Source organism: Cyprinodon variegatus, unplaced genomic scaffold (genome assembly GCF_000732505.1).
Source record: "Cyprinodon variegatus isolate N-32 unplaced genomic scaffold, C_variegatus-1.0 Scaffold2185, whole genome shotgun sequence".
Classification (NCBI taxonomy): domain Eukaryota; kingdom Metazoa; phylum Chordata; class Actinopteri; order Cyprinodontiformes; family Cyprinodontidae; genus Cyprinodon; species Cyprinodon variegatus.
The window spans coordinates 7,448-23,100 of record NW_015152638.1 but is presented as its reverse complement, the minus strand read 5'-3'; the positions used below and the strand labels follow the sequence as shown (position 1 = coordinate 23,100).

General features: G+C 39.5%; 3 protein-coding genes across 3 annotated transcripts in view; 2 read left to right on the top strand and 1 right to left on the bottom strand.

The window, feature by feature from the left end:
- cryzl1 (crystallin zeta like 1) overlaps positions 1-3,051 on the top strand; it is a 15,323-nt gene extending 12,272 nt beyond the window's left edge. The window contains exons 8-12 of the mRNA XM_015405366.1: positions 509-604; positions 702-820; positions 899-1,004; positions 2,500-2,545; positions 2,626-3,051. Of these exons, the coding sequence (XP_015260852.1) occupies positions 509-604; positions 702-820; positions 899-1,004; positions 2,500-2,545; positions 2,626-2,722 (464 nt within the window). The 3' untranslated portion in view covers positions 2,723-3,051. The remainder of the gene's footprint in view (positions 1-508; positions 605-701; positions 821-898; positions 1,005-2,499; positions 2,546-2,625) is intronic.
- A 2,252-nt stretch (positions 3,052-5,303) lies between these two features.
- Positions 5,304-13,428, bottom strand: setd4 (SET domain containing 4). Its single transcript, XM_015405364.1, has 14 exons — positions 13,365-13,428; positions 12,594-12,671; positions 12,413-12,508; positions 11,742-11,779; positions 11,496-11,584; positions 11,161-11,397; positions 9,499-9,558; positions 9,288-9,417; positions 9,045-9,219; positions 8,881-8,959; positions 6,400-6,480; positions 6,178-6,301; positions 5,916-6,103; positions 5,304-5,882 (listed from the first exon to the last, which is right to left on the bottom strand). The coding sequence occupies exons 2-13, from the start codon at positions 12,667-12,669 to the stop codon at positions 5,924-5,926; spliced, it is 1,365 nt and encodes a 454-aa protein (XP_015260850.1). The 5' UTR covers positions 12,670-12,671; positions 13,365-13,428; the 3' UTR covers positions 5,304-5,882; positions 5,916-5,923.
- An 824-nt stretch (positions 13,429-14,252) lies between these two features.
- Positions 14,253-15,653, top strand: part of LOC107105240 (carbonyl reductase [NADPH] 1-like) — a gene marked incomplete at its 3' end in the record, with an annotated part of 7,624 nt that continues 6,223 nt past the window's right edge. The window contains exon 1 of the mRNA XM_015405365.1: positions 14,253-14,340. The remainder of the gene's footprint in view (positions 14,341-15,653) is intronic.

The window sequence follows — 15,653 nt, the reverse complement described above, 5'->3', positions numbered from 1 at the left end:
CACAGACCGATTTCTGCCACATGCAAAGGAAATATACATTTTACAGTTTACTTTATTTTGTTTTTGAAATGTTCCTTTTTTAACTAATTTATTTTACTGGCATCTAATTTTTTATATCTTTAATGGATGGGTATGTAAACTTTCAAGCAACACTATGTATGTATATATTGCTTTAACAATAATGGAATAAAATTGCTGCCATAAACCCAGAGGTTTGAAGGAGCCACAATAAAACTCTGCATCAGTCTTTTACTCCCCTCGGTTTCTCTTTTAGAAGCTTTAGATCTATTGTATTTGTTTGGTTAATATTTGGGTGTTTTTTTTGTTAACATTTCCTATAAATCTTCCCTATGATATGACAATAATTTAGAAAAAACTGATACAAAGGTTTGCAGGTCAACATTTATGTTGATGCCAAAATGTATATGTGGAACTGAAAAATGGATTGAGTTGTAAAATCAGGCACAGTGGTTTACTTAATGCTGTGGTTGTCTTTCTGTTCTTGAAGCCAGAGTTATCCCGGTGCATAGCGGATCTGACCTGCTATCCGTGGTCCTGGAGGAGACGGGGGGTCTGGGAGTGGATATAGTCGTGGATTCTGAAGGTAAAACAAATGAAAAGCAAAGCATTGCAGGAGAAGCATGAATGGGTCTAACATCTAAGGATTTAATAGCTAAGCTCCGCCCCTTTTGCCCTTTAAGTCCGTCTGCATGAAGATGAGGAAGAGGGTGAGGAGAGGAAACTTCTCCCTCACAAGCATGACATCATCAGTGTGCTGGGGGTGGTCGGCCACTGGGTCACATCCCATAAGAACCTGCAGGTGAGGCCGGTTCCTGTTTAGGCTCTGTTCAGGTTCTAAGGACCGGTTCCAGTGACGTTCTGTTGGTTCTGTCTGCAGCTGGACCCTCCAGACTGCAGGTTACTGCATCTGAAATCAGCCTCTGTGTCTTTCCTCAACCCAGAGGTCTGGACTGCTTCAGCAGCGCAGCAAGGGCGATACCTCCGTATCCTTCACCTAATCTAAGCTGCAGGAAGTTCACATCCATTCTGGGCTTTAATGATTCGTTTAAACCAACTTTTTAACTCTGCAGAGGCATGGACATAATTTGAGGGGGGGATACATGTCCCCATGCACTTTTTCAAGCGTCCGTTCGGTCCCCTGCAGGTTTTACTGTCCAAAGAACAATTTCACGCTACAGTACACAGACTTTCTACGAGCACTAGGACCGAGCGGAAAACCACAGCTCAAACTAAAGCGCGCTACCCTCAGTTTACACCGCCCATAAGCTCCTGATTGGCCCGCCGTCTTCTCTTGTGTGATTGGCTCTCACTGCTGTCACTCCTGAGAAGCTCACTTTACTAACATCTGATGCTGAATTGGGTTTTTTAATGGATGTTAGTTATATTAAAAAGTTAGTTCTATTAAAAAAGACTTGCGTCCCCTCCACCTCTGAAATCAAAACTTGGTCCATGGGCAGAGGGATTACACAACGACTGGCTTTAGTTCACATTAAAAGATAAACCACATGGAGTCAGCTGCATTGATGAGATATGTGGTGAATTTAGTTGTTTTTTAAGCCATAACCAGTCTGCTTTGTTGGTCCACTCTATAAAGCTTGGAACTCAACGCTAATTCAGACATTTTGAATTGAGAAATTTCCTGGATGGGAAGCAAAACATCTTCAAACTTAAAAACAAAGTCCAGTGGATTGTTTTTAACTTCTTAAACTTTGGTGAATACAGCCAGAAGAGCTGCTTTGCACAAAGTAGGTGGAAAAAAACAAATATAGATTTTACTTCCTGTGATTATCTATTTGAGGACAAATCGGTTTTTCAAACAGGAAAATGATCCTAAACAGAAGAACTTTTGGGCTTGTTTGGATTTTTTTAATACAGCTAATTAGTCACTTTTTAAAAGGCTTTAAGCTTGATCCCACTGATAGTTTGTCTGCTAGAGAGGTTCATGAAAGGGAAAAATAGTTTAATCATTCAAACTATTCATTCAGAATCAAACCGGCAGCATCCGGCAAAAGAGATTTGATAAAAAAAATAATGTCAACATTAGTTAAAATGAGTGTGTTTACCCTTAATTTGAGCTGGTGAATAAGATGGTATGTCAACGGAAGGAGTAATTTTAACTTTAAAATAAGATAATTAGATACTATGCACTTAGAATAAGAGACTAGTTGTTTTTTCTTGTTTTAAATGTGACTTCTTAATGTCTTATTTCATTAGCAAAGTGTCTCAAGAAAAAAAAAATGCTCTCAATTTAAGAAAAAAACGCTCACTTGGATTTTAATTCTTTGCAGTGGAGCCAAATTTCAGAGGAGGTGTGCAAATATTTAATTCTGTCAGTGGAAGAAAAACCAACTCATTGCACTGATGAAACTTTTCTCCCCTGAAGAAAAAAAAAGGCTGTTTCATCTTTAAAGGCCCCAAATGAAGGACTTTGATCAATGTAATGGTTTCTGCAGTTTTACTCTTTAACATGTTGGTCAGATATCCTGAAGGACATTGTGGAGAAGATGTCGGCTGGAGTTCTCAGGTGACTTTCAACACGTTTTTTTTATTATTAACTAAAAAAAGTCAGAGCAGGAAACTCATAATGGTTCTTATTCTCTGCAGACCTCAGACAGAAGAAGCTGTTCCTCTCTATGAAGCCACAGTCGCTATGGAAACCGTCCAGCGCCATCACAGGAAAAAGGCTGTTGTTCAGCTTTAATAGATCGTAGATCTGTGGGACCAGATGTTTTCTGGAAGTCAAATGAAGTTGATTAAAAGCATTCCCATTTTTTCTCCAAATGGAATTAATGGCAGTTCTAATGTTAAACGTTCCTCATTAAATGTTTTTTTAAACAGTTGAGCACAGAATCCAGGAAGGATTAATCAGAATATCGGTTAGAAAAATAAGGCTGTTTGTGTTTCCATTATTTCTCCTTAGGAGCTGCAGTCAATCCAAACTATTAATTCTCATTAAACGAGATACAAAGTGTGTTTTTAAAGACCAAAAATCCCATTTTACAGTTTGTTTACATTTTGTAATGCTTAGGAAGAGCGATCATAAAAACCATTTGTTTGAGAACAATAAAGCTTCAAAGTTCAAAGAAGGGTTTAGCTGCTGCTAACATTTCTACCCCTGAAACAGAGAATTAACTTCATCCTAGAACAAAGTGCTGAGAAAAGACCAGCTCACTAAAGGAAGCTGCAACGCTCCAGTGAAGGATTTATGGAAGACCTGCTGCTTCCACCAACTTCAGCACAAAGTTTCCAATCTGAGTGTGCAATAAGAAAAGTAGGCATGTTTAAATTTCCCACACGCTTGTTCAATACGTGTCAGCTTTGCCTTAGACTCTTCGCTGCCAGCCGTGCTCGTGCATCTCGCTCTGCCCTGGTGGTGCGTTCAGCAGCTCTCTGCTCTCTCAACATCTCCTGTGTGCTTCTGATTTAATAAAATATGTGGCTGAATAGCAGAGTATAAAAACAAGCTTTTGTCTGTCAGGATTTTATTGCTTTCAGTTTGAGAGTTTATACAAAACTTTAATTTCTACCAACAGAAGCCTTATAATATACCCAGAATGAAAATGTCTTTATTTTATTTGCTTTAGGTTTTTGTATAAAGACTCAGATGGATTTTCCTCTTATAGCCCCATCAGTTATAAATGTATGTAATATAAATGTTTCTTCATATTGTCTTAAATGTTTTATTTCCTTTGATGATTTCAACATTTTAGTTTACATTTTAATTAAGTTCTGATTGTCACAGTATTGTAAGGCAGTTTTAGAGGTTCTCTGTGTAATTTGTCTTATCAAGCCTTTATCAGATGACTAAAAGGTTTAAGTTGACGTCATAAAGGCAACTGTTGAAACTATAAGTTACTGTTTTGTTAATCAATAGTTACAATAACTGTTAATCTTTTCCATATCTTTTTTTCAAATTACAGTTCTGTAGTCATTGCATCATCCTAAAAATGTTTAAGGTAATAATAACCAGCCCTGGTAAGCTTCATTACCATGTCAGTAAAGGCTTTTCTATCCACTGATGGGTGTAAATAAATAATAATCCATCTGAGGATGTCAGTGGGCGAGAGGCGGGGTAAACCCTGGACAGGTCGCCAGTCCATCGCAGGGCAACACAGAGACAAACAACCATTCACACACACTCCTATGGAGGATTTAGAGAAGCCAATTAACCTAACAGTCATGTATTTGGACTGTGGGAGGAAGCCGGAGTACCCGGAGAGAACCCATGCATGCTTGGGGAGAACATGCAAACTCCATGCAGAAAGACCCTGGGCCAGGAGTTGATCCTGGAACCTTGCTGCAAGGCAGCAGCGCTACCCACCACTACACTGAGCAGCCCGTTGTGAATAAATACTTGGGGAAAAAAATGGATGGAAAACTGCTGCAGCTATAAAATGTTAAAGATAAATTATAATTGTTCATTTTCATTGTTATTAGTCACCTCTTTTATTTTCTTGAATAATCAGAAAATATTAGTTAAATTTAATTATTAATTGGTTTCAGAAAATATGAGTCTTATATATATATATATATATATATATATTAAAGGTCAGAGCTACATTGTTTTTATTCACATTTATCAATTTTTCAAAAACAATACATCTATAGAAAATGGAGCAGGAAAAAATTAGAAATGTTACCAGAAAAATAAACGACACGTATAGAAATGAATGTTTAAAAAATGTTAGCTAACAGATAGCATTAGCGTTCCTGGATACTGCATGGCAAACGGTACATTTGAAGGAAACAGAATTCTGAAATGGTTCACTGTCTTAGTGATGCTTGAGGCTCATTCTTAGTTTTCTGCCCATATGAAAAATCCCTGGCCTCACCCGGGCCCTTCTAAGTTAGGTTTAGAGCCGCCACTGGTCAAAATATAATCAAACACTGGAGTCTCAGCTATTGTATTAAAATAAAAGCATGTTAATCAGGTTTCTTACTAAAACTATTCTTGTAAACATGCATTAAAACAGGATCTACAGATCTGTTCATGTCTGCCAGAAGGTTTTAGCTCAAACTCAGGATGAAACGTAGAGCGTCTGTGAATGTGGATTAGGCCAGCTTTGGATTCTCACTTCAGTTTAGTTCTGGACTTTAGGCCACCGTACAGCCCTGGCTGCACGCTCACAGCTGGTCACCCATCTTAAAGTCTCCTGCAGCCTCTAACAGATATTGCTCTAGTACTGCTCTGTATTTGGCTCCATTTTCTCTTTCAGTTCTGAACAGCCTCTCTACACTCACAGCATTATGCTGCCACCACCATGCCTCAGTGCTGGGATTGATAATTTTTCATTCATAAGGAGTGCGTGCAGACCAGAAAGAAGGTTATGTTTGGTTAGAGCGCCCCCTGTTGTTTGCTGCAAAGGGCAACTGGACAGAGGATCTCTGCAGCCCCTCCAGAGCCACCACAGCCAGTTAGGCTGCTTCTCTTTGCTCTAAGCTTCAGTTTAAGTTGATGGTGGTATTTAGATGGCTCAGAAGCCGAGTTTTCCCTCTGATGCGTTCCTTTTCCACTGAAGTCGTCCCAGACCAGCTGGATTTCTGCTGAGTTTCACTTACAGACAAATGAACTATAGTCACTCCATAGGTTGGCTTAATAGCCTTTAGGAGTATTTGGTTGCACCATTTTTTTTTTATATCTCTGTTTGGGGCATCAGAGGGAAAAGAAGTTGAATATAATGAAAAACATTAAAAAAAATAAATTTATTTTGCAAACATTTATAAAAAAAATCTAAAACTCATCTACTTCCATCTTCATGGACACTGTTGCTAGATAAAACCCTGCTAAAACACAGTGAGTCTGATAAAAAATCTTCAAAGGGTGTGAATACTTTTGCAAGGCACTTTGAGAAAGTCTGTGAACTGCAGCTGGAGCAGGAAGCCTCGGCTGCAGGAAGTCTTCTCAGCAGCTCTCTGCTCCCATCTTTGCTTCACTGGAGGACGTCTCATCTTCTGGACGTACCGAGTCCTTCAACGCCGTCAAACATTTCTCCAGGATCCACCTCTCCTCCTGCCGTAACGCTCTCGCCACCTCCAGCTGCTCCCTGATTGGCTGCCCGCAGTGAGCGAGAAGCTGGGCGATCTGAGCGTACGCAGAAAGACAAACGTCTCAGACCCGTTTTTATAGGAAATACTATCATCTATGTTTCTGTGCACCTTTTGCAGAGCCATTAGTGATTCGTTCAGCAGCTTCTGGCACACAGTCCTGGCTGTCTGGTTGCTCCTCGCCTCCATCTTTTCATCCACCTCCTGACCGAGCAGGGCTGCCCTCCAGAGGTGGCTGTAAAAAACAAAACAAAAACCCATTTCAATAAAACATAACGTGGCAAAGATGACAAACGGGGTTCGGAGAGGATTAAGACTGGAAGTGTGTCTTACTATAAGGTTTGTGGCAGAGATAACAGCCTGAGAGCCGCCATCAGCCTCCAACTGGGCCCTTCGCTGGACACCGTCAGATTACTGCAGGGACGAGAAAAAAATTTATCTCTAAGTTTCTCTAAAAATCCTTCCAGCTCTGGTTTTCATACCTTTCTTTCTGAGCCCCCCCGCCCCATGAAATCACTCCTCTTCTAAGAATCACAACCCTACCAAGTGTGTCTCTGTTTCTTACCTGTTTATTTTACTGTGGACCAGAATCTAACATTTAATTAAAAGAAAAAGAATTTGGAAAATGGTTCTTAAATTTCTACTAACACCCCTGCAGTTACAGTCCTCTCCTCCAGGGGGCGCATCTTGCTGTATGGGAACCACTGTCTTTAAATGGAAGTTTTTCAGACACAAATGGGCGATTAAGGCAAAGTGAGGCTCGGATGGAGGAAAGGGAAACTGAGAAAGGGACAAAAAAACAACAACTAAACTTTTCTTTCAATTTGCATCAGTTTATCCAGTGAGGTACTGACTGGTTGGGATGTTAAGTATCGAGGCGAGAGATGGAGAGACATCATCTGGCCGAGTTTTTGCTTGTGTCAGTATGAGCTAATGTGTGCATGATTTGGCTGATTCATTAGTACTTTCAGCAGCAATGCATTGAGGTCCAGTCAGGCACATGCATTGCTGTTCCTTCTACTTGGCAATGATTTTTAAAATACAATATATATATATTAGAACTTTATTGATCACACACTGGAGAAATTTACCTCTGCATTTAACCCCTCCCCTTGGGGAGCAGTGGGCTGCCACTGTGCGGCGCCTGGGGAGCAGCGTGGGGTTAAGGGTCTTGCTCAGGAACCCAGGCTGTGGGCGTCCAACCGGGTACTTGCAACCATCTCAGAGCAGAAGCGCACCGCTCTAACCTACTAGGCCATCAGTCCCCCTTGGTTTGTTAAAATTGAAATTCTCATAATATTTTGTTAACATTGTGTCATTTGATCATGTAAATAAAGGAAGAGAATCCAACCTTCAAAAAGGTTGTGACTCCCCTGGGATGGATTCATCGTCCTGCTGTGATCCAGCAGATCCTGATGCTGGAAGTGATTCTGGCAGAACTGCTGAACTCAGGAACGCTGTTCAGCTTTTCACATTACAACACAAACAGGACCGGCCGCTGTTGTAAAAAGATACGTTCCACTGTATTCTGTGACCCACAGGGTGTGACGTGTATTTCACCATCCTGTGACCTTAGGGTTAGTACAGGATTAAGTCTGGGATTTAAGACCTTATTTTTTTTACAAGATTTATTTCGGACATTAGAACAGACCGCTGTGGTGGACATTCTCCTCAGGTGAAGGATGTTGAGTCAAACCTGAATTGGACCTGAATTTAATCCATCTATTTTTTATTAAAAATTTGAATTCAGATTAAGAGGGTGCACCCAAGATATCTAGAGCTGAGAATTAGCACTTGGCCAAGTATTGCTATTATTTTACTTTATTTTTTTATTTTATTGCATGTATTTTATTTTCATGATTGTGTGTTTCATACAACTGTTTTGTACAATTTTATGATTCATATCACTAAAGCCAGTCGTTCTTTAAATCCATCCAACTGCCTCTGTTAGACAGACTGGTGAGTTCAGGACTAAACTTCATTCAGTTCAAATATATTTTTCTTATCCTGAAGGGAAACTAAATAAAAAGTCTAAGATTTATTTGATTAGAGCTGTTATTTAGCGCAACTTTCTCTCAGTTACGACATCCAGGCTACAGGATACATATTTAATTAAAGCAACAATAAAACATTTAAACCTTAAAGGTATAGAGGACGACCTTTTATTTCCCGGTGGATCATCAAAATCAGTGGCCCCCCTAACTGTCAATCATTCTGGTGATATGTTTACGTAAGGCCGTCCTACGTGACGTTAGCTATCTTTTTCTTTCAGGCATATATCTGTGGTGAGCTACGGTTTCAGACAGTCGTTGAAGCTCACCTTTCTCACTGTGGTTCTTTGAAAATGGCCGAAGGTCGTAAGAGAAAGTGTCTACTAAGTCTAGCAGAAGAAAAGAAAGTCCTCAGAAGAGGCAGATATATCCCAGAATGCTTTGCACGGAGAGCAGCCCCCGCGAAGTGGAGAAGGAGATATGTGACTGAGGGAAAGCAAAAAGCAGTGATCATCTGTCTGAACGGTCAGTTTGCTGTAACGTCCACTATATAGCCCCCGCTGTATGTAGTGATGGAGGGATATAGGGCGGACGTTCGGACAGAGTAAGCTTACATCATGAGAACAGCATTTTATAAACAGAGCGTGCACGAGGAGAAATGGGCTCGTGCACACACTCGCACGTGTTTAATAGGCGTTCCCTCTCGGGAGCGGGTACAGGGTCGTTCATGTGCGTTTTTTTTAAAGTGGAGAAAACATTTGCGAAACTCCTCCACAATCCCTTTAGTTAAGAAGAGAAAGGAGAAACATGGCAACAAACGTACTGAAGGAACTGATTCTCCCTGAGAAACTTCATCTTCTGATCCAAACTCTTATCGCCTCTTAAAACGTCACACAGAAGATCTGAGGAATTATGGGGAAAAGATAAAAGATGAAAATCAATTAAAGACTTAAAAAAAAAAACACTCCATCAGAGACTTTGAGTTACCAGTTTCCACGTAGACGACGCTGTGAGGATTGTTTGCCGCCACGAATCCGTACTCCAACAGCAGGCGCTGGTTGTCATGGGAACCGTAGTTAATGAAGGCCTGCTGGTAGCGCTGTGTCCCGCACACGCTCCGGATCTCATAGCGCTTCGTCAGCTGGTTAAAACCTGCTGTGACCTGGTGGGAGAGGTTGAAGCTGGGAGCTAAAGCAGCAGCTACAGCTCAGACTGAACACTCCGCCTTACCTGCAGGTCCGGACGATGGTTCAGCAGGTCCAGGAAAGGGGCCAAAGCGTGATCGTCTGGTCCTGACAGGAAGCTGCTGGCCGGGCGGGACATGAAGACGGAGCGCGTGTTCACGCTGCACCACGCCCACCTGAGGAGGGGGAGGAGGGGGGGCGTTATGTAGGGGCTGCAGCAAAAGAGAGGTTTGCTGAAGGTCTGCTCGTTTCTCTACCTGAGCGCCTCGTATGTGAACACGTCTTCTGTGGGACGGCGGAGAACCGGACGCAGAGTCCTGGACCCATCAAACAAACAGCTTCAGCTGGACTGATGCAAAAACACTTTTACTGTTTTTGGTTTGATGTGATAAAGGAACGTAATATTGCTTTGATTTTCTTGCCATAGGTCTCTCTCTACCAGATTAGTTTTCCCCCTTATGCTGCTTTCAAACGTCACCCCTCAGCATGATGCTGCCTCCACCATGCCTCACTGTGTGGCACTTTCTGTCTGAATGCAGCTCAGCTTCTTTGTCCTCCTATAGGGGGCAGAGCTTTAAACCTCATCTGATTCGTTCTATAAAACAGTTCAATTCTGCCTTTAACCAGAATCACTATTCTCATCACAGTCATAATCCTCTTAGATACAATCATCCTAATGCTGCTTATTAGCTCATTACATTTAGTAAATATCAGTTTTTACGCAGGACTGATCAGGTGTTTACCTCATAAGATGAAGGTTTTTTACTGCAACCATAAAGACATACGATTATGAGAATGAAGTCATAATAATATTAGAGCCAATAACATTATAAGAAAAAAATAAGTTGATTTCAATAAGCTGAAAGCTTGGATAGATTAATCAGCTAAACCCAAACTGCAGCCGTTTCCTTGAGGGGAAAGATGACTTTTTCTGAGGAGTTTACATTGAAGTAGGATTTTTCTTAATCTCTGAATATTTTGACTTTATTCTCGTTATATTACAACTTTATTCTTGTAAAGTTAAAATTGAATCCATTTAATGGCAGGACTTTATTTTAGTAATATTATAAATTTATTATAATAGACATAATAGTATGACTTTAATTTGGTAATATTATAAGCTTAATCTCATAATTTTAGGACTTGAATGCTAATTCCAATAATTGTTCTTTAATCTCGTCATGTCCGACTTTATTCTGGTTTTATTACAACTCATCTCATTATGTTACATTTTTTTTTTCATAGACTTAATAGTATGCCTTTTTATTGTAACTTTATGACTTTATTCTGGTAATATTTCAACTATGATCTCACAATTTTACAACTTTAATCACCTAGGCCTAAAATTAGGACTACTAATTTTGTTAATAATCTCGTAATTGTCCGCCTTTAAAGCTCAGAACTTTAATCTCATATTTTTTTTTTACTATTTAAATCTTTTAGGCCTAAATCAAACCTTTATTTGAATAAATTATTAATTAAATCTCGTTAATTTAATCCCATAGACCTAACATTATGACTTTAATCTCATTATATTATTAGATTTTCTTAATTAACAAAACAAACATACCTCTTATGCTTGTGTGATTTCTTTTAAGATATAAAAATAACTGAAACATCTTTAAATCAACACATAACTTCTCTGAGTACATTAAATTATAATCCCTGATGTTTAGGAAAGAAATAATGATTTTATTGGATCATATTCAGATGCTCCACCTCCTGCAGGATTCTCTCTGCACTTTGGTTCCTTCTTTAAGTCCTTAAATCTGATCCTTTTCACAGCAGTTGCCTGTTTATTTGTTTGTTGAATCAATCAGTTTAAGGTATGAATTATACTGTCATTAATAGAGGCATCTTCATTTATTCATTCAAATAAAGTAAATGTCTAATTTAGGAATAACGGCGGCTCAGCTGACCTGAAGAAATCCTGATTGGAGGAGTGCAGGTCCCGCACCGCCTCCCTCTGCTCTAAGGCCCGCCTCCTCAGGGCAGCTGGTAGGACATCCAGGACGTCATCATAGAAATAAACGGGGCAGGTGTAAGAGTGGGGCAACACGTCGATGTAGGGGAACCAATCAGAGGCCTCCCCACGATGGCGCTCGCACACCAGGAAGACGCAGAGCGCCAAAAGAGGAGAAAGGTGGGGCTTGGAGCTGCAGACGAGACACAGATTCAACATGCTGATGAAATCCTTCCCTCATAAAAAAAGAGGCAATTTCAGAGAAATCTGCCCCCTTAACTGTTCCTTTACCTCTTGATAAACGGCCCCAGGTAGCTGCTCAAAACGGTGGATGTTGTGAGGAGGCAGGATTCTGGGAGAGAAACAAGCAGCTGGCCTGGCTGCTCAACATGGAGACAGAAATGTTTCTGAATTTGTCCACATTATTTCTTCTCTGTTTTTACATTTAGATTAAAAAACAGAAAAACCTTCAGGAAAGTAAAGAAGTTTGATTCACAATTATTCTAAACAGATTTTTATCAACTAGTCTAAAGTTACCTTGATAGTCTGAAGCGTCCGCAGTCCTCTGCCTGTGTCTGGAGAATAAGACAGATTACGACACAGTGTATTTTACCTCTTTGTGTGAATCTAAATGCTCCCATTAACATGCTGCTTAGATATGAACTTCTCCACTGGGGGACAATAAAGACTATTCCTATTTTCTTCAATTCCATCACAAGCTAAATACAAATATGTTGAATGATGCATCCTGAAATGGTGCAGAAATAATCTCTACTGAAAACCTCATTGATGATAAAGCAGCTGAGCTCTGTAGATTATAAGACATCCCCTGGTTTCAGGAAAATATCCTTAGACATCAGACCATGAAGAAAAAGTGAATGGGTTAAAAAAAAGTGGTTTCTGGAGTCCCTGAGTATTTATAAAGTGCACTGATTTCATAGACAGAATGGGCCAAAGACTCCTGGAGATGACAGTTAATAGGGAGGCAGGTGGGTGATGGTTTCTCAGCCTCCTTCCTGATGGAATCAGGCTGAAGAGCCTGACTGAAGTTTTAGAATATAATAAAATGCATTTTTCTATGTGTGGCATCTGGGATCATTTGGTCTGATGTCTTCAGTATTTCTCCTGAGATCTGAGGACACCCTGGAAACAGCTGATCTGACTTTTCCTAATGCCAATATGTCAAAGGCAGCAGAGCAGAGCGGTACCAGAGAACAGAGCCGGCTGCAGGAGTGTTTGGGAGAATCCTCTCCGGTGAAGAAACCTCATCAGCCTCACGTACTGAGGCTGGTGGCCTAGAGAGACTGAGAGGTCAGAACAAAATGAAGAGTGTTAGTATGTCTGTGATGGATCAGTGCTGCGGAGGAACGAGGGAACAGCTTTCTCTACCTGAGCAGACGCCACCTTGACGTTTCTGGCTCCTCTTTCTTGCAGCCCTTCCAGCTCTGCGCCTGCGACCTGTCATGGCTTCAACCAGGTCAGGGACGACATAGCAATTACATTTTAACTTCAAGTTCATTATAAACACTTCAATAATCTCTGACATTCTGTCTGGCAGATAAGAGGCTTCATCTAAAAAAAATAAAGGTAAAATTCACCAAGTTTCTCTCCTGAGTTGTTCCTTTTCCAACGTGTCAGTCAGGCTTGATCTTAGTTGGTTTGCCTTCTAATCTAACTGCCTTTTAAGCTTCTCTTTTACTTCATTTCTAACCTGTTTGCCTTCATCAAACTCTTCTGATTCCAACTAACCTGTGAAGCCTTCCACAACAGCTGGATTAATACTAAGATTACATGTATTAAATCATTAGATGATCCCTGGAGACAACTGCTCGCCCTAGATCTAATATTTCCACTTTAGTTAAAATAGATGTTAGATTTGTTTCAAACGAAATTTGTTTTTGTTTTACACTTGTGTAAACAAAATGACAAATAAATCTAAGTCTAGAGCTAAGTAGAAAAGGTAAATGATCAGATTGGTTTTATTTGGAAAACTTTATTTAGAGCACATACATACTATATTTGGTGTGGGAAAGACCCATATAAGACTTGAAATAAAAAACATCACAGATTACGGTGTTTACAGAGAAATTGTCATTACTAAGGGAAATTGTTGAAAAATAAAACTGAACCTGTTGAGTTTACGTGAATAAACGCACTAACCGATCGAGAAACGGGGCTTATCCTTCTATCCATGCTTTGCTGGATTTGCTTTTGTTTTTCCGGGTGTGCGCAGTACACCTGCGCAGTGCAGCTAGCCTCCAGACCGCAGTCTACCAGTCAGCTGCGTCTCTGGGCGCTGACGAGATTTGGTGGCGCCATCTTGGAGCGGTCGACACCATAGATATCCATAAATATTATTATTATTATGGATATCTATGGTCGACACTACTTTGGCGCAACACCGTCAGATGCCGATTGTGCTATGATGATGATTTCATTCTCGCAGTACTACGAATTTATTCTCGTATTGTTATGACATTATTCCTAAAATAAAAAAATATATCTAGTTTTTATAGTTATAAAAATATGAGAATAAAGTTGTAAAATTATGAGAGTAAAGTCGCAATGTGGAGCATCATGTGAAGTTATACTGATCTCATTTTTCAAGCAGTCTTGCATACAGGTCTAGCGTTTTCTTGCTCACTAAGTTTAAAATAAAAATTATAAATACTCTCTACTCCGGGAATGTATTGTGTACAATTTATATTTAATAGGGAGGAAAAATAATGATAAATGTGAAGAATGTGGAGAAAAAGAAAATGTAGAACAGGTACTGATGAACTGTAAAACTTATGAACATGAAAGGGAGAAATTAAGAAGAATGGAGTCTTAAAGGAATATTGGGAAATATAAATATAAAAGATATTTAAAGATTGGGGAAATCATTATTTATTTATCTACAGAATACAAAATAAAAAAATAGATTTTTTTTAATGTACGGTAATGTTGCTACACACTCATGTACAGTAGGTGGCGATATGCTTGCGATCCGCCACAATAGCAAAGACGAAGAAGAAGAAGAATGTATTTGCTGTTTATAACTTCCGGTCCCTCCCACCTTGCTAATCTTTTCTGCTGCGCGGTGAAAACTGCTCCTTATCTTCCAGCTTCAGTCCAGCTCTGAGACAACACACAAGTAAGGGGCTTTATTGGTGATAGAAATGTAAATATCTATTGATTGTTTTAAGCAAACGTGTTTCCTGCTGACGTGCAAATTCCCGAGGAAGTGAATGAAAGCAGGAAGCAGCTTCTGCTCCTTCTGGGATCATTAACCTGGTTTTAACCCCCAAACTTCTAATTTTATCTTTACTGAGTTTACAGAAAGTAGAGCAGACATTCATGCAGATCGAGTTTATGCCCAGCTGCCTGTAACGAGGTTTATAAAAAAAGATCATGTTTTATTTTTGACGCTTGTGTTTTAACTACAAACTAGAAACCTAATTACAATGGAGGTCTTATAAAGTAATAGAAATACCAATCAGTGCTTTACTTGTTGATCTGAATAATACTTACTAAAAATAAAATAGTTTTATGAGTAGATTAGATCATTTTGACATTAAAAAGGAGCTTTAATGAAGTCAGACACAGAAAAAGCTTTATGGCAAGTAATATTTAATTCAATTCAGTTTATTTCTATAGCTCCAAATCACATCATGTCATCTCAAGGTTCTTTTCAGTTCACCAGATCATCCAGTTAGATTGATTCAAAGTTTACTATCTAAGGAAAACCAGCTGATTGCATCACTCAGTGATGCTTCAGCAATCCCTCACACTAAGCATGCTTTTAGCGACAGTGGAAAGGAAAAACTCCCTTTGAACACGAAGAAACCTCCAGCAGAACCAGGCAAAACACTAGAGAGGAATTTTATTTTACGAGGTATTAGTCTCAAACACAAACAAACATGCAGTTTACACCTTGTATTGAAGGCAAACAAAGCTTGAAATAGTTTTAATTAAAACAAATCTTTAAAGGTCAGAGTCTGTGTGGGGAGTTATCGCTGCTAACTTCACTCTAATAACATTTTTAGCTGATTTCTTGGGGCTGAATGTTAAACATTGATTTAGTTTCAACATTGGAAACAACAGTGGGAGGACTTTAAAAACACACCACTGTTCAGGATTTATGTTCAGCAATATACCATAATGTATAACCAGCGGTGGACAAGCAGCTCGCTTATCATAACTTGAGTTAAATTCAAAGTGCAGGTCCTGCTGTTCAAATATTACTTTAGCTAAAGTGCTGGAGTATGAGCTTACACACAGAGTTGCTACTCTGAAAATTAGTTAATGCATTTAAGTTTAGTGTAGCTGAGAGAAATTGGGAAAATGCTCTGCTACATTGGATGAATAGAAGTGATGATGTAATTTTCTTAAAGCTTAAAGAGGCTTTTCAATTTCAGGCATTGACAGAAACACAGAAAAGTTTGCAATAGTTATGAAAGGTAAGAA